Source organism: Papio anubis, chromosome 10 (assembly GCF_008728515.1).
Source record: "Papio anubis isolate 15944 chromosome 10, Panubis1.0, whole genome shotgun sequence".
NCBI classification, from domain to species: domain Eukaryota; kingdom Metazoa; phylum Chordata; class Mammalia; order Primates; family Cercopithecidae; genus Papio; species Papio anubis.
In genome coordinates this window covers 111,763,444-111,786,351 of record NC_044985.1, presented here as the reverse complement: position 1 = coordinate 111,786,351, position 22,908 = coordinate 111,763,444, and the positions used below count along the sequence as shown (strand labels likewise).

At 39.8% G+C, this 22,908-nt stretch overlaps 1 protein-coding gene across 8 annotated transcripts in view; it reads left to right on the top strand.

Annotated features, from left to right (window-relative positions):
- Positions 1-22,683, top strand: part of SPHKAP (SPHK1 interactor, AKAP domain containing) — a 194,964-nt gene extending 172,281 nt beyond the window's left edge. For 5 of the 8 annotated variants that reach the window (XM_009183245.4, XM_009183247.4, XM_009183246.4 and 2 more), the window contains 5 exons: positions 8,145-8,330; positions 10,533-10,619; positions 13,134-13,186; positions 13,276-13,460; positions 20,794-22,683. In XM_009183245.4, the coding sequence (XP_009181509.2) occupies positions 8,145-8,330; positions 10,533-10,619; positions 13,134-13,186; positions 13,276-13,460; positions 20,794-20,937 (655 nt within the window). In that variant the 3' untranslated portion in view covers positions 20,938-22,683. The remainder of the gene's footprint in view (positions 1-8,144; positions 8,331-10,532; positions 10,620-13,133; positions 13,187-13,275; positions 13,461-20,793) is intronic. The other 3 variants (XM_009183248.4, XM_009183250.4, XM_003908037.5) reach the window with 1 other exon arrangement.
- Positions 22,684-22,908: the final 225 nt, after the last annotated feature.

The window sequence follows — 22,908 nt, the reverse complement described above, 5'->3', positions numbered from 1 at the left end:
AAGATTTGATGGAAGTTATAAACTGACAGATTAAGAAATATAATGAACTCTAAGCATGATCAACAGAAGAAAATCACATCAAGGCACATGATAATCAAATTATTAAAAACAAATCGTAAAGAAATATCTTAAAAGCAGTCCAGAGAAAAAAAATTACATACTAAGGAGCACAAATAAAAACTGCAGATTTCTTATCAGAAACAATGTAAGATAAAAGACAAAGCATGACAACTATACTACGCTGAAGGAGAAAAAAACTGTCAGCCTAGTATACTTTATCCAGCAAAAATTCCTTCAACAGTAAAGGCTATTCATTAATAGGAAGATTCGATATTGTCAAGATGTCAGTTCTTCCCAACTGAATCTATAATTCATTGCAATCCCAATCAAAATTCCAGCAAATTATTTTGCAGATATCAACAAACTAATTCCAAAGTTTATAAGGAGACCAAAAGACCAAGAATTTTGAACACAAGATTGAAGAGGAAGAACAAAGTCAGAGGATTGAGACTACCTGACACAATGATTTACTTTACAGCTATAGTAATCAAGATAGTGTCGTATTGGCAAAAGAATTGATAAATCAATCAATGGAACAGAACAGAGAGCCAAATAATAGACACTCACAAATACAGTCAATGGATCTTTGACAAAGAAACAAACACAATATATTGAAGAAAAGATAGTCTTTTCAACAAACAGTACAGAAACAACTGGACATTTACATGCCAAAGAAAATGAATCTAGACACAGACATTACACCCTTTGCAAAAAATAACACGAATGGATCACAGACCTAAATGTAAACACAAAGCTATATAACTCCTGGAATGGCCGGGTACAGTGGCTCAAGCCTGTAATTCCAGCACTTTAGGAGGCCAAGGCGGGTGAATCACCTGAGGTCAGGAGTTTGAGACAGTCCAGCCAACATGGTGAAATGCTATCTCTACTAAAAATACAAAAATTAGTTGGGTGTGGTGATGCGCCTATAATCCCAGCTACTTAGGAGGCTGAGACAGGAGAATCTCTTGAACCTGGGAGGTAGAGGTTGCAGTGAGCCGAGATCACACCACTGCACTCCAGCCTGGGTGACAAAGCAAGACTCTGTCTCAGGAAAAAAAAAAAAAACTCCTAGAAGATAATGTAGGAGACAAATCTAGATGGATCATGGGTATGGCAATGACATTTTAGATACACCAAAGGCACAATCTATAAAAGAAAGGCTTGATAAGATAGACTTTATTAAAATTAAAAACTTTTGCTCTGTGAAAGACACTGACAAGAGAATGAGAAGACAAGCCACAGATTGGGAGAAAATATTTCTAAATACATATCTAATAAAAGACTATTACCCAAAATATACAAAGAACTCTTAAAACTCAACAACATAAACTGATTTAAAAATGAGCAATGTCATGGAGTTTTTCAGCTATGTTTTCTTCTAGTAGTTTTATAGTTTTAGTCCTTACATTTAAGTATTTAATACATTTTTAGTTGATTTTTATGTAAGAGGTAAGAAAAGGGTCCCTTTTTAGTCTTCTGTATGTGGATATCCAGTTTTTCCACACCATTTATTGAAGAGACTATCCTTTCTTCATTGTGTGTTTTTGGCACCTTTGTCAAAAATCAGTTGATCATAGATATGTCGGCTTATTTCTGGACTCTCTATCCTATATCATTGGTCAGTGTGTCTGTTTTTATGCCATTACCATCCTGTTTTAATTATTATTGCTTTGTAGTATATTTTGAAATCAGGAAATTCTGTCATTTGTGACAACATGAATGAACCTAGAGGATTTTATGTTAAATGAAACACGCCAAACACAGAGACAAATACAGTCTGATCTCACTTACGTATGGAATCTTAAAAAGTCAAACTCATAGAAAGAGAGAGTAAAATTATGATTTCCAGAGGCTGGGGACTGGGGGAGGTGGACAGAGAAAGGAATATTCTTGTCAATAGGCAAAAAGCTACAGTTAGACAGAACATGTTCTGGTGCTCTATTGCACAGAAAGGTGACTACAGTTAATAATAACATATATATCTCAAAATAGCTAAAAGAGAAGGTTTTAAATGTTCTCATCAAAAATAAATAATAAACATTTGGCATGGTGGATATTCTTATTACCCTGATTTAATCATCCCACAGTGTATACATATATCAAATTATTGTATTGTATCCCATACATAGATACAATTATTATTTGTCCATTAAAGATAATACAAAACTTGAAAAATGATCAAGAGACCTGAAGAGACACTTCACCAAAGAACATGTACGGATAGCATATAAGCATATAGAAAGATGCTCAACATTTTGTCATTAGGGACTTGCAAATCAAAACAATCAGATACCACCACATATGTATTAGAACCCCAAAATTCAAAATACTGACAAAACCAGATGCTGGCAAAGATGTGGAGCAACAGAAACTCATTCATTGCTGATTGGAATGCAAAATGAAGCAGCCACTTTTGAAGACATTTGGGGAGTGTTTTACAAAACTAGATACTCTTAGCATACAACCCAGCAATCCTGCTCCTTGGTATTTACCCAAATACGTTGAACACTTATGCCCATATAAAAACCTGCACACAGATGTTTATTGTAGCTTTAGTTAGAATTGCCAAAACTTAGAAGCAACCAGGGATTCTTCAGTAGGTAAATGGATAAACTGTGGTACATCCAAACAATAGAATTTTATTCAGCCCTAACAAAAAAGAACTATCAAGCCATGAAAAGATACAGAGGCATCTTAAATGCTTAAATGCATGTTATTAAATGTTGTCAATCTTTTTTTTTTTTTTTTTTTTGAGATGGAGTCTCACTCTGTCTCCCAGGCTGGAGTGCAGTGCAGTGGCGCCATCTTGACTCACTGCAACCTCCACCTTGTGGGTTCAAGTGATTCTCCTACCTCAGCCTCCCAGGTAACTGGGACTACAGGCGCCTACCACCATGCCTGGCTAATTTTTTGTATATTTAGTAAAGACAGGTTTTCACCATGTTAGCCAGGATGGTCTCCATCTCCTGACCTCGTGATCCACCCTCCTCAGCCTCCCAAAGTGCTGGGACTACAGGTGTGAACCACCACGCCCAGCCAAATAATTTTTGTACTTTTAGTAGAGACAGGATTTTGCCATGTTGGCCAGGCTGGTCTCGAACTCCTGACCTCAGGTGATCTGCCCGCCTTGGCCTCCCAAAGTGCTGGAATTACAGCTGTGAGCCACCACACCTGGCCAAATGTTGCCAATTGTAAGATGCTACATGCTATATAATTCCAACTATATGACATTCTGAAAAAGGCAAAACTATGGAGACAATAAAAAGATCAGTGGTTGTCAGAGGTTAGAGGGCAGGAAGGATGAATAGGTAGAGCACAGAGGATTTTTAGGGCACTGAACTTATGCTGTGTGATATTAGTCGTTATACATTTGTTAAAGCCTATAGAACATGCAACATCAAGAGTGAACCCTGGCCGGGCGCAGTAGCTCATGCCTGTAATCCCAGCACTTTGGGAGAACGAGGTGGGCGGATCACAAGGTCAGGAGATCGAGACTAGGGTGAAACCCCGTCTCTACTAAGAAAAAAAAAAAAAATTAGCCGGGCGTGGTGGTGGGCACCTGTAGTCCCAGCTACTCAGGAGACTGAGGCAGGAGAATGGTGTGAACCCGGGAGGTGGAGCTTGCAGTGAGCCGAGATTGCGCCACTGCACTCCAGCCTGGGCAGCAGAGCAAGACTCCATCTCACCAAAAAAAGAAAAAAGAGTGAACCCTAATGGAAATTACAGGCTCGATGGTCTCTGAAATCTCTGCCAACTCAGAGATTAGATTCTGTGGTGGAATTTGATATGACGTAGTCTCCTGAATCTCTGTGGATGACATGTAAGATAAGAAGGAAGCCATCTGCATGCATCTGCACAACACCTCTGTGCATTATTCACTAATGAGCAGAACTATACATTTCTCTCAAAAGAAAATGAAAACTAGTGTTGTGGATAACGATTATTCATTCTGAATTCCTAGTTATGTGACGTGGAACGTAAGATTTACTTTAAATAGAGCATGAAATTGAGATAAAGTAAAATACACTAACAGACTCATTTTTTAATAAGGGTATTGGATGTCAATCACTGAGATTTAACTTCTTTAGTAAGAAATAGCCTGGAATAAATGTTTCTAATAACAGGAGATTCTAACTTAGTAAGAAATTGGTCCAGGAAATGACTTTTTAACTAGGCAAATGAATGGTTTGGGAACCTTCTCCTTTGTATCTGGTCCTTGGCTCATTTGCACTGTGTTGGGAATATGTGTATTACTTCCATTTGTCATCAATGAACTTTTCTTTCATTTGAATTTAAGTCCATGCTGCCTCTTTGGCTGCACCATTCTCCTCCTTCCCCCTTGCACGATTTGGAAAAATCTCAATATTTCAAAAGGAAAAAACCAAGCAAGGACCTTCTTTCACAAAGTGTTAGCAGCATAGCATATTAGAAATAACCACACCTTAATGCCAAACCTACCCAGAATGCTGTGAGAAGGACTGTCAGGAGCAAACATCCAAAACCTTTTGTAAAATTCCTGGGGTGACAAGTTCATACACCAAAAAGAAGATTTTTAATCACATTCAAAAAGTTATGCATTTGAAACTCTGCTCTCTATATGAGAACTTTTTTAAATTTTTAAAATATAACCATTCTCAGAGAAGGGATAACAGTACTAATTCTAAGATTGAGGAAAATTATATAGACCTTTCTGTAGCCAATATTTTATTTTCAATGAAAGAGGCCACCTGTCTTAGGTTGTATTCCCTGGGCACAGACTCTGAGAGGGAGAATTGCAGGCAGATAATTTGTCAGGGACTTCTCTGCAGAAATACGTGCATACACATGTAAGGAAGTGAGAAAGGCAAGATTGGCCAAGAGGAGAGGTCCTCCCCAAATGTGTTTGCAACTGAGGCCTTGGCACATCCTGCAGGAAACCCTGAAGATGGGATGGTCTGTCAGTTTTGATGCAAATGGAAGCAAGGAGTGGGCTTTTGTATCTCTGTATTAGCCAGACATTAGGATCCTCACTGGGAAAGGGTCTAACCTTGGCAAGACAATTCCTTCACTGAGGGTAATTCCCAGTGTGTATAGTCAGCAGCCTGTGTTCTCCACAGTCAGGGTACCATGGCCTGGAGTAAAGCATTCCAGCATCTACTAGATCAAGTGACTCTATTTTCATTGTCAATAGCAAAATATGCTGTTGTTTTTTGTTTGTAGTCATTTATGTCTGTTAATGCCAAAAACATAAATACTGTTAGTTTTTGATGACCCTGTAAATAGTCTGCAGAGAAATTTCCATAAACTTATTTACATTTCTGTACACTCGGAGTTTTCTGAGCAAAGGGCACTGACACCTGAATTAAAGGGTGATTGTATATTAACCCTAAAGGCCAGGCGCGGTGGTTCATGCCTGTAATCCCAGCATTTTGGGAGGCTCAGGAGTGCAGATCACTTGAGTTCGAGACCAGCCTGGCCAACATGGCAAAACCCATCTCTACTAAAAGTAAAAAAATTAGCCAGACGTGGTGATACATGCCTGTAATCCCAGCTACCTGGGAGGCTGAGGCAGGGGAATTGCTTGTATCTGGGAGGCGTAGGTTGCAGCGAGCCGAGATCACGCTACTGCACTTCAGCCTGGGCAACAGAGCAAGACTTTGTCTCAAACAAACAAACAAACAAAAAACAACTATTAGCTTGCAAGTAGTGCAACATCTCAGATCTTCCACAGTTTACAACTTAACAAGTGGAGCTCTGTAGACTGAGAGTGTGGCTCTACTTATAAAACTAGATACTTTTAGCAATAACATATTCATCCGAAGAACAGTTTATGTGTTCACAGCTCTGTTCTTAAAATACAAAAAAGTGCAAAAATTCTTAATAATGAATATATACACAAATAACTGTATGGACCAGAATGTGAGTCAGGAAGCTTTCCATTTCACCAAAAAGAAAGAAAAACAAATAGAGTACTTCAACCATTCAAGGGAGAGAGCTCCAGCTAAGGAGATTGAGAAATGCCTTGGGGAGGTGGGAGTGTCTTGGCTGAGGCTTGAGGAGTAGTGAGAAGCAAAGATCAAAAAAGCGTGTTATTAGACTTATGATTCTTTAAAAAAGCATGTTAGTAGACTTAATGAATTATATAATTTATTAATAAGGAGGAATACTTATTGGATACTTATATACAGGCACTAAGCTAAATGCATTAAATGAATTTTTTTCTAATTTATATCTTCCAAAAACCTTTATGAGATGTTATTACTTTTCTTGGAGAAATTTATTAACTTACCTAAGTTGAACAGGTGACGAGTCGTGGAACAGGAATCTACAGCAGTTGGATGGCAGAAAGTGTGCTCAAACACACTTCTCCACCATTTGGTCAGAGGACTCAGCTAGGCGAAGGCTGGGAGGCAAGAAATCCCTGCATTTTTGAAAAACAGTAGATAGTTTTGTTTGTTTAGTAGTGATTAGGGTTGAGGCACATGAAACTTGGTAAGCAGGGGAAGGCCATGACATATAGAGTTTGGCTTCAGGAAGTTCCTGAAGGCTCCTCACGAGAGCAACCAACAATATGCTTTAGGAACTTTAATCTGGCACCAGGGTTAAGAAGGTTTTGAAAGTGGATGACTAGTTGAGGCACAACCGTTGGAAGGCTGGTGCAATATAGTCCTGGCAAGCACAAGTAGTGCGATGCCCACCGATCGCAAAACTCAAGGTCTAAATGCCTAGTACCAACTCCTGTTTCAGGATAAGCCCTCCAATCTCACTGGGCTTCTGGATCTTCATCTACAGGAAGTCTTCCTTCCGAATCTGGAATTCTAGCAATTTAGAAAGACAAATTGAAGGATTATGTTGGTGCAATAGTAATTGAGGGTTTTGCCATTAAAAGTAATTGCAAAAACCGCAATTACTTTTGCACCAACCTAATAATTTCATGTACACGGAGACAGGGATGAGTGAGTAAGTAAAAGATACTTTAGAGTTGGAACTGAATGAACATAGAAATTCATTAAATGTAAAGGGCAAAGAGAAGAAATTGGAAGCCTGCAAGATTTTAAGCCTAGGCACTCAGAAAAGTCAATGGAAATAAGAAGCCCGGGAAGAGGGTGGGAAGGCAATTAGACTTCATTTTAGATGTATTGATTTCGAGATGTTAATGAGCTATGCAGAAGACCCAATGATAAAAGAGCCCCAGAATCTAGAAGGGTCCTGACTGGGATCCAGACTTGGAAGCTATTTTCACAGACAGGCAAGTAGATGAGATTGCTTAGGAACCGACTGTGGAAAGGAGGACAGGAAATCAAAGTCAGCTATAACTACACTTAAAGGGAAAACAGAGAACTGGGTTCCAGGCAAGAAGGGATCAGAGAGACAGAAATTCACAGGAGGCCGGGGAGGAGAAGTTTCTAGAACAAAGGCCTGTCAGATCAAGGGTTAAATGCTCTGGCAAGCTCCTTGGTCTAAAAATTCAAGTGCTCAAAAGAGTGGTGCTGATATAAATCAGGGGTTTCAAAGGGATGAGATGGGGTAAAACACAGCACAAAATACAGTGCAAGTGCAAAATACAGAGGATATGTATATCAAAATATAGAAGCATCTTGCTTTTTACCAAGTCAGTGCAAAATGACTTGGTAAAAATCACCAGAAACGGGGCAGGTATTTTTCTAATGATCCTCTTGCGTTAGAATCAACCAGGAGTGATGGATGCAAATGCAGATTTGTGAGCCTCCTTCCAGAAACGCTGAGTCATAATCTCTGGGGTGAATGCTTTGTGTATCTTCTTTTTAAACACCATTGTCCCTCGATAATTCTTTTGTGTATAGGCCAGGCTACATACATTCAACCTGTTTTTCAAATGATTGGAGGGAGTCAGTAGACAGAGATTAATAGAAGAGATGGAAAAGCTGGCTGATGGGGAGTAATCCTGAAAAGGCAAATGGTACCTGGAGAACCAGCAGAAGGATCAGCTCAGGGAGACTCTGCCTGTGTCCAGTGACATCCTGTTTATTGGGACTCTACAAAGTGGCTCTGTGAAGTTTCTGTGTGTGTGTGTGTGTGTGTGTGTGCTGCCTCTCTTGGTAATAATATCCTGCCCTCTACAGTGATAGCCTTGATGCCAGAGATGTACCACAGACTGAAGCCTCCACAGAAGCCAGAGCCCCCGATGAGTCCCCCAACCCTCCAAGCAGCAGTGAGGAGAGCACAGGCAGCTGGACCCAGCTTGCCAATGAGGAGGACAACCCAGATGACACAAGTAGCTTTCTGCAGCTCAGTGAGCGATCCATGAGGTACCTGCTCTTCCCTTGACTTCCCAGGGAAATTGGTCTCAACACAGATTCTAAAAAATGCACTTTAATGGTTCTCTGCAAAGGGTCTCTAATAAAGAGAGGAGGAGAGAACAAAAAAAGGAAAGTTCCCACTATGTCAAGGTGCCTGCGTGTCATGATTTGTGTGCTGAGAGGTATCTTAACATCCAGTTATGGCTTAAATTTCATTGGCCGTGATTAAGAATGAGCTGCGTTCCCTTCCCTGCAAGCCCCAGCTAGTACATTCTGTGATAACAACTGAAAATTTTTTTCCATGGTGAGCTGCTTTTACACCTGGTGTGTTTGATGCTCTGCCTCTGGTTCGTTTGTATTTCAGATGCAACACAGGCTGGGTTTACACGAGGCAAGTGTTTCCACACTGTGTTCTATTGTTTGGCCTGACTGTTCCTCCCTCCATCTCCCCTGCCTCTGTATGGTTCCTCCCACAAAGCCAGAGAGGAGATTAGGAGACATCAGATCTGGAAGGGCTCAAGCCAATCCAGAGACATTAACTAAAAACTATTCCCCGTTGAGGTGGAACCTCTAAAAGACTCCCTGGCCGGGCGCGGTGGCTCAAGCCTGTAATCCCAGCACTTTGGGAGGCCGAGGCGGGTGGATCACGAGGTCAGGAGATCGAGACCATCCTGGCTAACCCGGTGAAACCCCGTCTCTACTAAAAAATACAAAAAACTAGCTGGGTGATGTGGCGAGCGCCTGTAGTCCCAGCTACCCGGGAGGCTGAGGCAGGAGAATGGCGTGAACCTGGGAGGCAGAGCTTGCAGTGAGCCGAGATCCGGCCACTGCACTCCAGCCTGGGCGACAGAGCGAGACTCCGTCTCAAAAAAAAAAAAAAAAAAAAAAAAGACTCCCTGTGTTTCTGCCCAAAATCTCATTTGATACTGGACCGCAGGCTTTGCAGAGGCCGACTGGAAAATGGGATCAGCATCTGGGTGTATGTATGACTCTTGGAAAGTTTTATTTCTGGGAGTTTAGTCTGTTTAGACTTAACATTTCACAATGTTAAACGGTTTGTCAAAACTTCTAAAACTAGTGGAAAGTATTACAAGATAGAAACAAAAAGCAAAGAGAACTCGAATCTTTGGACTCAACAGTAAGGTTTACAGGGTTGATTACCTCCAGTGCAATTTTGAGTCATCAGGTTTCAATATGTGAATATATCTGATGTCCCCCTCAAAAGCTAAGACAAGAATTTAAAATTGAAGGCATCCAGTTGATATTTTCTACTCTTAGAGTACCATCTACTCTTGGTATATTCAGGAGCAAACTGTCCCACTACACGATGCACCACCACTCACCCTTTGAAAGCCTTGCTTGAAAGAGACGTCACTGGAAACAGAGAAGGTGTGAGGAGACTGAGTGGTTTGGTAAAATTGGATATATATCATTTCACAAGCACAAACAGAGCCTAAAAATTGGCTCAACTTTGCTGTGTTTCAGTCAGTAAGTTCCAGGCTAGTAACTAGACCATATGTTGATTGTGCAGCCTATGAAAATGATGCAATCTGGGTCCTCCTTCTCTACAATAAAAAAAGGTACCAGGTGTTGCTCTTTCTTGAAGATTGTAAGATAAAGGACCAATAAAACATTGACACTGCCCAGCTTTGTGCTTGGGGTTCTGTAGTCTCATAGGAAAATAACAAGCCAGATGCTTAGCCTATGAAATCCTATGGAATGTCCCTGAGAAAATCCCCCAAATGGCAAAGGGAGAACATGAGTCCACTGGTTTCTGTCAAAACTGGTTTCTGCCAGCCCATGTTTTCAGAAGTTCCTTCATCTCTGCAGGTGTCCCCAGCAGCAAGAAATCTCTTGCCAATAGATAAATACCTTCGCTGTAACTAGAATGAAGAAATGAGGCATACTGATTGTTATCCCCTGGGTGTGATCTACCAGCTGTGATACCACTTCAAAAAGTGGTATCACAACTTAGTATTATTCACAAATTATTAGTAGTATTATTAGTATCTGCTGAGCTTGTTAGGCTTATGTCTCATTATGATTTCTCTTAATTTGGTCAGAAATAAATATTAATTGAGGTGTCCTAGGCACAAAGCGATATTCTTCTGGGGACCAAAGGAAGGAGCTTGTACAACAATGGAACATCACTGTCAGCAGCATGTTAGGGGCTGGAGATGGGCATTAATATGTAAACTTTTGCTTTGTCAGCAATGGCAACAGTAGTGCCACTAGCAGTCTTGGCATTATGGACCTGGACATTTATCAGGAAAGCATGCCATCTTCTCCCATGATTAAGTAAGTAGCCACTGAGATGCAGTGATTGTGAGACCACTACTCCAATTCCATCTGGCAATCCATTTTGATCATTCAGGGTGTGCCCAACCACTGACCTCATCGTGTCTGTACTGCTGTGGTTCCATGTCACTGGAGCAAGAATTCAAGCCTAGAATAGGCCCTGCCCTGCCACCACCTGCTTTCTGGGTTTCAGATCTGCCCCCTGTGGAATAATTATTTCAGATAAAACTTATCAATATAATCTGAAGTGTATGTCATTTTGCCTACCTAGAAACAGAAGCAAAAATCCATTTAAATTATACCATGCCAACTAAAGAAGACTACTCAATAGTCTTCACTGTGAAACATCATCACTTCAGTAAAATCAAATGTGAATGACTTTTCCTTTACATGTAGAAACCTGGGATTATCACTACTAAATGTGTCTAATATTAAATGGTTGTCATGATGGATATGTGTCATTCTCACCCAGTGACTATGCTCTCCACAATATGGGGACTTCCTTAAGACCAAAGGAAAAAAGGACTTAGAGAAGGACGAGTACTTCTAGGAAGTACATGCATCTTAAAATATGCCGCAGAAAGAGAGGGCAACATGAGGTCAGGAGTACTTCTAGAATATGTGGTTATTCTGGAAAATTAAAATGATCGAAATCTATTTTTGACCATTCTGATTTAGCTTATGATTTGGAGATTTCTGAAATTTCAGAACAATGATAAGTAAGTGTAGGCTAAAGTTGCTCCCTGACCTATTCTCTCCATCACTATCTATAACTACAGCACTTTTATTTCACCATTTAACCAGGTGTGTTCCTCAGTGATTGAGGGTGACGGTGCATCTTTTGTTGCTCCACACAGCCATTATTCAGTGGAGATAAACATACACATTATCTTGTTGTTTTGTTTTGTTTTGTTTTAAGGAGAAACCAAAAACCAAAACAAACAAACAAAAACTACCTTGGGGTAAATTTATTTTTCTCTTTCAGGAAACATTTATTTAGCTACTTTTCCCAACTTTCTCTGCAGTATGAGCCTATGAGCCTATGACCCCAGGGAAAATTTGTATTCTAAGAAAGCCAAGAAATCACCTCCATGGTCAGCATCCAAAACAGCAGAAACTGTGCCTCCCATTTGTCATACCCTCAATGTCACTTGCATAGAGATCTAGAAGAAAATCTAGATCCTTGAAAAATTAACATTTCTGCAAATAAATATGTATGAATGAAAGAATTACTATACTCTTTCTCTTAACATCAGGAACGCAATGGAATTTTTCAGCCATATCTTAGCAGTAACAGAATGAGAGAATTGTCTAACATCAAACAACACATTTTTAAGGGCTCCTGTACTCCAATTTCTAGACACGACAAAAATATAGGACAACCACAGGCTTCCCAGGATAGCCACTTCCTTTCAGCTGCTGGCCATATGTTCTTACTTTAGAAACATTTACCAAGTCCTCCCACTACGTGCAAGGCTCTGTAATAAGTACACACCATATGAAAACACCTCCGATATTGAACTCTACCATATCTAATGAAATACTTCAGTTATGAGTCCCTCATTCTAAACCACCCAGCCTACTACACTTCCCCAATAAAAAGAAAGAAAAAGAAAATTTTTAATTGAGATATTTTTCTGTCAAATGTAAGTTCTGCAGTTTGTTGGTTGTCTTTTTTCTTTTTCTTTTTTCTTTTTTTTTTTTTTGAGATGGAGTCTTGCTCTGTCGCCCAGGCTGGAGTGCAGTGGCGTGATCTCAGCTCACTGCAAACTCCGCCTCCTGAGTTCACGCCATTCTCCTGCCTCAGCCTCCCGAGTAGCTGGGACTACAGGTGCCTGCCACCACGCCCGGCTAATTTTTTGTATTTTTGGTAGAGACGGGGTTTCACCATGTTAGTCAGGATGGTCTCGATCTCCTGACCTTGTGATCCGCCCGCCTCGGCCTCCCAAAGTGCTGGGATTACAGGCGTGAGCCACCACACCCAGCCAGTTGTCTTTTTTCTTATTTCAGATCAAAGAACCGTATACCTGTAAAATTATTTTTTAAATAAAATAAAAGCTAGGTTGCTATTGTAGTATAGAAAAAAAAACATAGTGACAAGATGGGAACATATGATTCATTAACATGAAAGTAAAATGCGGAAGAATAAATCTCCAAATCAGAACAGTTACCCACAAAATCTCTCTTTGATTGTTTAAACCTATGAAGGTTTATGGTAAGGAGGTTGAAGAGAAGAGAAGGATGCATCTCTCAGTCTCCCACACCAGCTATCCTAACTAAAGTAACTTGAGTTATCTGGCCTGTTGTTGTTGGAGGAGGACATTTATTGCAGACCCAGTGATCCTACATAATAGCCACATTGGTATTTTCCCAGCATTACTCCACTCTACAAAAACAATAAATCCAGAATGAACTTCAGAAGCCTTTAGATCAGTAAGACCCATCGCCTCATCTTTCATTTACAGCTTATTCTTCTAAACATTACCAATCATATACTGTTGTTTTCTCCCAAAGTGAATTACTAGAAGAAAAGGAGATTCTTAAAGGACAGTCAGAAAGCATAGAGGGTAAGCCACCTTTCCATACTTTTGACACACAATTGCCTGGGCTCTCCCTTTGGAAAGAGGGATAAGGCTGTGGTTGTGTCTGTGCCCAGCGCCTGCATCTGGACTGCCCATGGGAACAGCCAGCCCCCAGAGGAGCCTGCTGGTGATCAACTTTGACCTGGAGCCAGAGTGTCCGGATGCCGAGCTCCGAGCCACCCTGCAGTGGATAGCTGCCTCTGAACTTGGGATTCCCACCATCTACTTTAAGAAGTCTCAGGAAAACAGAATTGAAAAGGTATCATGTTCCAAGGTTTGGGTATCAATGAAGCTTTGTGTTTTTATCACCACTGGAAACTCAGTAAATGCTCAGTAAATGCCCTATTTCCATTTGAATTATTTGATGCTGACTGTTCTTGACCTTAAAATTGTAGCTAGAACATTGAAATCTTCCACCTGTGTAAATATAATATAATTAGCATTTCTTTGATCCTTACTTTGTCTTGGCTAGTAGGTGGTTGTGAGAAAAGCAAATTGGGGGTTTGGGAACTTTTTTAGAGTCTCTTAGTTTTTGGTCTTTTCTTGCTCTGGGACAAACTTCTTCATAGCACTTCTTTAAATAAAAGAAAGAAAGAAGAACCTGATATATAACAGAAACCAAAGTGAAGCCACATTGACATCTAAAACAAGCCAAGAGAAGGCATTTTTAATTCCCTTCCAAACAGATTTGCATTAGGAAGACTTTTTATTTATTATTCTCCACCTACCAGAAATATAAAGCTAGGCAAGGGATCCTTGGCCAACATCAAAATTAATAGTAACTATCACTCTAATTCTATATCTGTAACTGTGGTAGAATCTTAGCTATTAAGAGTAAGGCATGAATCTGTCTGCCAATGTCTTCAAGCTCCATTTTCCATAGTTTAAAAGTAGACTCATTTTAAAAGATTTCAAATTAATAATAACATATTAGTTTTGTATTGCTGTGTAACAAACTGCCACAAATTTACCAGCTTAAAACAGCACTCAGCTCCGTAGGTCTGAAGTTAGGGTGAGTTCCATTGTAATCTTTGCTTTAGGTTTTACAAGGCGGAAATGAAGGCATTAGCCTGACTAGGCACTTATCCAGAAGTTCCAGGGAACAGAAGGAGTCCAAGCTCGTTCAGGTTGTTGTGCTAACTCAGTTTCAGGTGGTTGTAGGACTGAGGTCCTGTTTCCCTGCTGGCTGTCAGCAGAGGGCCGCTCTCAGCTCCCACAGCCACCCACATTCCCTGTCACGTGGCTCCTTTATGTCCTTTTGGTATCAATCTCTCTGATACCTCAGCCACCAGCCAGAAAAAGCTCTGTCTTTAAAGAGTTTGTGTGATTAGGCCAGGTGCAGTGGCTCATGCCTATAATCCCAGCCGTTTGGGAGGCTGAGGTGGGCAGATCACCTGAGGTCAGGAGTTCAAGACCAGCCTGCAACATGGTGAAACCACATCTCTACTTAAAAAAAAAAAAAAAATAGCCGGGTGTGATGGCAGGCACCTGTAATCCTAGCTACTCAGGGGGCTGAGACAGGAGAATTGCTTGAACCCAGGAGGTGGAGGTTGCAGTGAGCCAAGATTTCACCACTGCACTCCATCCTGGCATCCTGGTGGCAGACTGAGACTTGAGACTTTGTCTCAAAAAAAAAAAAAAAAAAGAATATGTGTTATTAGATTATAATCACCAGATAGGTTTCTGATTAACTCAAAGGTAACTGATAAATCCTTTTTGCCATGTAAGGTAGCGTAATAAGGGTATGATATCTCATCTTATTCATAGTCCCAGGGATTAGGGTGAAAAACCTTGAGTACTGTTTTAGGATCCTGCCTATCAAGCCACCGGGTAGGATTTTCATGTCTTGTTGTCACAAGGTGCCTCCATGTGCCTCATCCTACTTGCTTCTCAACAAGCCTGTGAAAAAACAGAACAGATATTATTGTCCCTTTTTGACTAAGGAGCAAATCAGGTACATGAACGATTTCCCGGGCCAAGTCCCTGCACCCTGCTTTCTCCATAAAATACTTCTCAGTAGTTCTTTATTTTAAAAGGACCTTTCTCAAGTTAAATGACCTTAGGCTTACAATCTGGATTTTTTTTTAACTGTGTAATTGCATTTTAATTATCTGTGCCAAAATCTAGCAGTCTGAAATGGAATGTTCTTTACCTTCTTGCCCCTGCTTACGGTAGTTAGAGCAGATTCTCTATTTCTGCATCACGAGTCCATGGGATCGACTATAGGAAAAATTGAAAAGGAGATCTAATTCACTGTTCATACCCTCTCTCACTTCAACCTTTTACCAACTGGTAATTAATACATCCTTTCATGCCTATGCCTGCCTGCTGTTATACCCAAAATTATTCTAGGCACCTTGCTATACTTGTCATACTTTCATTTACAAGGTGTTGAGCGGTTCACTACTTGATAAATTCTCCTCCAACCTTACCACTCAGCTGCAAAGGGTGCAATAAAAAAACACAATCACATGTGAGCCTACGCCCATGCCATACACTGTCCCAAAGACCCTCTTCTACATAGAGGAGAGAAAAGCATTCTCAGGAATACATTCCCAGGCTCATGGGAAAATGAAAGATGAGCTGGTTCCAGCTCTATCGCCTGCCACTTACTGAATAAGAGTATGACGTGGTAGATTTTTAGGTGGTACCTTAATGGAATAGATGTTTATACAATGTATCTTCTTGAAGAAACAATGTTATATGAATATATGTCTCAGAAATCCCCCTGTCGGTGCAAGGGTAAGAGGTGTCTCACAAACACCTGGGTTACGTAAATCATGCCCTGACTTGGTATTTGTTTATCCCAACCTGATTTTCAATTCTCAAAGAGAATACTTCTTTTTGGATATAACTCTTTTTCTGAGAAAATAGACATTCCGCTAATGTTATTAAGAAGGATATTAAATGATATTTCACTCATTCAATTAGCACCAGCCCAAGAACTTTAATTCTAAATAATGTAATTTTAGGAATAAAATCTTCTAATTTTTTTTGAGTCATCTAAGATTCTCTCCAAAGTCCATTATATCATTCTTATGCCTTTGCATCCTCATAACTTAGCTACCACTTATGAGTGAGAACATACAATGTTAGGTCTTCCACTCCTGAGTTACTTCACTTAGAATAATAGTCTCCAATTTGATGGTATTGACTTTTGACTTAACTTTGCAAATACGAAGACAAAAAAACTACAGTTAAGGTTATTAGTTTCAAAGAAACTCATCGCAAAGGAAGGGGAAAATTAGGAAGAATTCAATACTGAGGCGCTTCATCTGTAATCATAATAAAGTGCCTTGAACTGATTTCTTTAGTCAGATTTAGTGCATGTTAGAGTAACGCAGGGAGGTTTTACAAATTCCAGTGCTCCAATCAATTAGATCAGAATCTTCTCCGGCAATGCTGCCCAGGCATCAGGGTTTTGTAAAGGTGCCTGGGGTTCCAGGGTGCAGCCAAGGCTAAGGCTGGTAGCTCTACGGGCCTTAATTGCAGGAGCAATATAAGAACCAACTCTCTTATGCTTAATGCAATCTAATTCTGCCTTGGAGCAAAAGGATGTAGTTGCTTTCAGAAACCTAAGTTGAATGTTTCCAAAAAATTATACAACTTGCAACAACTCCCATAGATTTCATGATACAATTTTGTAAACAATTAATCTAATTTATTAAATGCACCTGAGAATATAAAAACTATCTCCTATGTGATTCTTTTCTTCAAACGAGTCTACAGATGATAGAATGTAAATTCTTCTAGTTTCCTAAGACAAAACATTCGAAATGCCAACTATGATTTAAGGGAAGGGAACCTCATTATTACTGATTGTGAAATGGCAGAAAATGAAATATTTTCATTTTTATTTTTCAATACCATTGAAAGAAAAACTCAGATCCTGACATGCTAAAGCTGATTGTGAAAATACCCAGGCAATAGCATGAACAGACACAACGAGAGCTCTAGGAATTGCTGCTGAGTAGGACGTGGTTTTAAAATTTCAGCCCAGTAAAGAACTAGAATGTCCTTTTCTGACTTCTTCACAACCATTTTTCATTCTTACCTTTTTTTAATGGAAGAAAAGAAAACATGAGATCTTCTTGCTTATTAGCCCCAAAGATGTTTCCAGGTCTCAATATCCAAGATTAAGTTATCATAGCCTCAGAGCATGCTCTGTGTAGTGGGGCCAGACCATTGTTAAATGCCACTTTTTTGGGATATCAGCCTGGACTTAGAAATCATGACAGATTCCAGCTTGTGACCACACCACAAACTATACGCAGAGTGGCCTAGCTGGTGGGTTATTTTGACAAGTTTGGAGAGATTGTCCTTCACAGGCCCCAAATAGATGGAAAGAAGCTGCTGTTAGGGCTTCTGGAAAAGTATGAGGCAGGGAGAATTCTGGGAAAATATTGGCATCTGCTCCAAAGCTTTGATTCTTCCCCCACCCAGACAGTGACTCAGAGATAAAAGCTGGGGATAAGGTGGTGGTCCCGTGAGCCACGGTTTACAGAAAGGAGCCAAGGCAAATGTCATGTTTTCATCGATGGAATCTTTTCAGACTTGCTAAGTGAAAGGAGACACCAAGACTACTGGGGATGCTTTGGTGAAATCTCGAGAAACAAATCAACAACCTGTGAGCCTCTCCCAGTGAGACCTCAGAAATTCAATGTCCCCACCTTCTGCACTAGGAGCTCTACTTTCTAGATTTCCAGTAAGAGCTGGAGAGTGAGGAAAAGCCTGCTTAGTGGAATCACACAAAAGCTGTCATTTTAGCCTTTCTCCCCTTTATTCCCTTCAAGACCACTATTCCAAAGCCACATGTCATCATCCCTTTGTTGAATCAAAATCGTGGCTTGGATCTTACATACACTCTTAGATAATAAGTAACAGCTCACAAAATTATTTTTATGTATCTCCATAAATCACTAATAGCTGCTTGAAATGTTTCCCTTCCCAAAAGTATTTTCATCATTAGCAAAGCCTTAACCTAAAGGGTTTGCACTCTGTTCCTAAAATGTCAAGAATCAGATGGACAAGAAGCTCAGAAGGATGGTGAGAGGTCCCAGGCAATGAATACTTTCTTTTAAATTTTTTCTTTCTTTCTTTCTTTCCTTTTTTTTTTTTTTTTTTTTTTTTTTTTTGGGGATGGAGTCTCACTCTGTCACCCAGGCTGAAGTGCAGTGGTGAGATCTCAGCTCACTGCAACTTCTGCCTCCCGGGTTCAAGCGATTCTCCCACTTCAGCCCCCTGAGCAGCTGTGATTACTGGTGCATGCCACCACGCCTGGTTAATTTTTGTATTTGTTTAATAGAGATGGGGTTTTCACCACATTGGTCAGGTTAGTCTCGAACTCCTGAACTCGTGATCAACCCACCTCAGCCTCCCAAAGTGCTGGGATTACAGGCGTGAGCCACCGCACCCAGTCTCTCTGAAATTCTAACACTGAGACTGATGGGAGTGAATGAGCTGGCTCACCATGGCTGCTACCATGAGCATGAAGCAGCCCCACATCTCACCCCCACAACGTATATGCCCACTCAGTCACCACGTGATAAGAAACATGCCCCATGACCAGCTTTTATTTTGCCGCATGCCCACCACTCTCCCACTCCAGGCTCTGTTCAGCCTTTTCCTAGATCTATAACCTCCAATCATTTTCGAGGAGCGCTCTTGCAGTAGAAAATTATTGAGCAACAGCCTCAAGAGATGCATATTTAAATTATATATGTGAAAATACATTACCCAAAACTCAAGACTGAATACTTAGTGAAAGTTCATCCTCAATGATGCTAAATGTTTATCCATATTCCAAACAGCCTTCTTGAGATCTTTGAATGTATTTGACTCACGCTTGGTCTTGCATCCCTTCTGTCATTCAGCAAATATGCATGGAGCACCTACTATGTGCAGGCATGAGATATGAAAAGATGGCTAAGATGTTGTCCTTCTGCTGGGAGATCTCTGTCTGTGGTTACCATCTGCCTTCCATCTGTCTCCCTTTTCACAACATCCTAAAACTCTTTAAGACAATGTTTATGTTTCCAGGTATTAAAAATTAAGGATGTCATTTTCCAGCCTAGGAAATTGCTTTATTTTGATTCAGCCAATACAAGCCAAATGAGTACAATAAAGCACTGATTACTGTCACTGTGCAAATGGTTGGTACCATCACAGCTGGGAGAAGAAACATCATTTAACAGCGGATCTTTATGAGACAACTTCTCAGTAATTGAAATGAATTAACATACTCAAACTGGAAAGAAATTAGCATTCCAGTTCCTGGCTGATCTCTGAAGTCTGAGCAAACAAATACCAAAAAAAAAAAAAAAGAAAAGAAAAGAAATTTAATTTTTTAAAATCCTAGAAAAAAAAAAATCAAAGAAATAGTAACTGAACCACAATCCTCATCTTTTTAGCAAATAAGGCTCTCTTCCTCATAAAACTGCTAAATTTCCAGCCTATTTTTTCTCCTAGTGCTCCAAGTAAATATCAAGAACATAGAATTTACTTATCCATATTCCAAACAGTCTTCTTGAGATCTTTGAATATATTTGACTCACACTTGGTCTTGCATCCCTTCTGTTGCTCAGCAAATATGCATGGAGCACCTACTATGTGCAGGCACATAGTTCTTCTGCCACCAAAATGCAGAAAGTTACGGTGGTAGAAAGAGCATTGGACGGAAGCATTAGAAGACCATAATCCTACTGACAACTTTTCATCTTCCAAGCCCACATCTTTTTCATTGCAAATGCTCACATCATAGAGTTGTGATGGAACTGAATGAGATTCCACGTGTTAAAATATTTCCTGTAGTTCCTGGCTTTCATGACATCTTTCCTCAAGAAAGTACCTAAGAAATTAGAGAGTCCTTCACACTGGACTTCATCAGTTCCATGAAGAGAACCACTTATAATTATTTCCCCATTTTTCCTCCCTTCAAGCCCTCAATTTCCCTTGCAGTCCAGACTTTCTCTCTAGGCTGTGGCCGATAGAACTGGTACCAATAACCAGGTGACAAATCTAAGGTGTTTCCTCCATCTTTCCTGATCCTGTGGCTGTGGAAAGCCAGACTTTCCTGATCCTTCGTCTTAGCCTGGAGGGTGAGGGAGTTGCTTCTCAGGATGGAATGAGAAACCAACAGGTGGTCCTGCTTCAAAGTTTACCACTTGATTTATTTGGCCTAAATGTACACACCCAATGAGATCTTATTTGTGACAGAAATAGAAGGAACTGGGAGCTGTAATACACAGTCCTATTACAGAAAGTCTAACCCAGAAAAAAGCAGACCCGAGAAAACACTAAATATCTAAAAGACTGGCTCTTAAAAAAAAGAATTAGTCTCATTCCATCTAATCCTCTGCAATCAGGGAATGGCAAACTGCTGTGAAAAAAAAAAAAAAAAAAAGCAGTTGATGAAGCTTGGTAATAATCTGGAATCTTTAAAAAGAAAATAGATTATCCTGGAAAACAGTCCTCTGACACTAGAGACATTTAAATAGGGACTGGAGAGCCATTGGCTTTGCGAGGGTGGTTGAATGAGGTGGCTTTCAGGACCCTCTATGCTCTGTGAGCCCTAACTCTCTGTTTTATTTTAGTTTCTAGATGTCGTGCGGCTGGTTCATCAGAAGTCCTGGAAAGTGGGCGATATCTTCCATGCAGTTGTCCAGTACTGCAAAATGTATGAGGAGCAGAAGGATGGGAGACTGAGTCTCTTTGACTGGCTCTTGGAACTGGGATAAGGCAGTCTGCCCTATAGAGCATTCCTTCCCTTTATTCAGCTTAGATTACAGTGGTTTGTTCTAAATGCTCTAAACATTCTCAAAACATCACATCACATTAGCATAGAGCTATAAAAAAAATCTGCTACTCAAATCCACTGCATACAGAATAAATCGGAGGAAAAGCAAAATATAGGTCTGTCCAAATTCATACAACTTGTGGGTGAGTTCCAAAGAGCTTGGATTAGAAGGGCTGGACAAAGAGAAATTTCAATGGGGCCCAAATTAGAAGGCTTATAATGAGATCCAGTCTCCAGGAAAACAACGCTCACATATGTTTAATCATATAAAATGATTTGTAATATCTCTAATTAACAAACTCAGTGGTCAAAATAATTTTTAAAAGTATTCTGTAACCTATATTTTACTTTTTCTGATTATGTTAAGGGGCTGCCAGCCCAGGGAAATACTTAAGATATGAGTGAGGAATCCCCAGGCTTTTATACAAAAGATTTCCACTTTCAAACCAATGTCAGTGGACACTGATAAAAGGATAGCAGCATCCCCTACTGAGATGACTTCATTTATTCCCTGCAGCCCACTGATAAATATCCCACTTCTCCCAAATAGTGTCTGGGCTCCCAGCTAAGCAGAAAACTAGTGTCAATTGGCATTCAACTGAAGAAGAGGAAAATCAAAGATTGTCTTGTTTCCACCCCTGTATTACTTGGGTAACATGATCACGTAATTCTTATCCTAACAGAAAGCTCTCATATTTAAAAAAAAAAAAAAAAAAAAATTTCAGATAAAATCTGCTTGTGTCTTGAATAATATGACATACAAACTTCTACTTTATTGTAAATTATAAAGAGATTATTGTCTTAAATAATATATTGAGTTAGCTTTGAGCTTCCTAACTTATGAAGAGATTGTTGTCTAAAGTCACATATTGACATTGAGCTCATGGTTTGTTTCATCACGTGTGTGCTGGTAGCTGTACAGCAGACACACCACTCCAATGACATTTTTAATGACAGAAGCAGGGTAATGTATTTGACATGATCAGTTAGGATGATAGACTTTCCCTGACTCGTGGATATTAGCCTTGAATTGGGGGAAAAGAAGATTTTGTCACATTTTAGTTATTTTAATAACAGAGATTTACTCTTTTGAAAAATAAAAGTATCTAATGTCTCTTAATAAGTCTTCTTTCCTTCCAAATAATGACCTACACGGACTTTTATTTTCTTGATCAAAGAGGTGTTTATTAAGGATTTCTGGATATACTATACTTTTACTCTATTTTTCAAGATCACGAAGTAATTTTAAATGTCAACAAATTCTCATACATGAATGCTGGCCTCACCTGCTCTATCAGCCACATTTTGAAATGCAAAGAAAGCTCCCTTGTAAGCCATCCTTCCTTCCCCACTCCCATCCTAGGATAGTTGCCCAGTGCTCATTAGGCATTTATTATTGAAATAGTCCAAATTTAGGTTATTATGCTTAATTTGACACATTAACCAAATGCCCAGTTTTAAAATATATCCATCAATTCATGCTGAAATGTGCTTCTTTGTGCTATCAAATGGAATAGAATACACTTATTTTTTAAACAATCCCAGAATATTGTGTGTAGACTTTTGTTGTGCTTGAATAAACGTTTACTTATCTTACAAAGCACAAATACTGGATTGTAACCATGTGATGAAGTTATCTATGTTGTACCTCATGTTGCAAATTAATCAATAAATCTCTGTTGTCAGATTGTCGATTATTTTTTCTGCACGAGCTTTAAGCACCTCATAGGAAAAACAGTCACGGTACAATTGGATAAAGGCCTATACATCCCTTAGAAAAGTTTTGTTGTCCTGCTTTCATTTATTGGAAAACGTAAATGTTCTTGGCTTCATTTGTTAAAATCAGTAATATTCATGGAAATCCGTTTCTCAAACTTGGCACTATTGACATTTGGGACCACATCATTCTTTG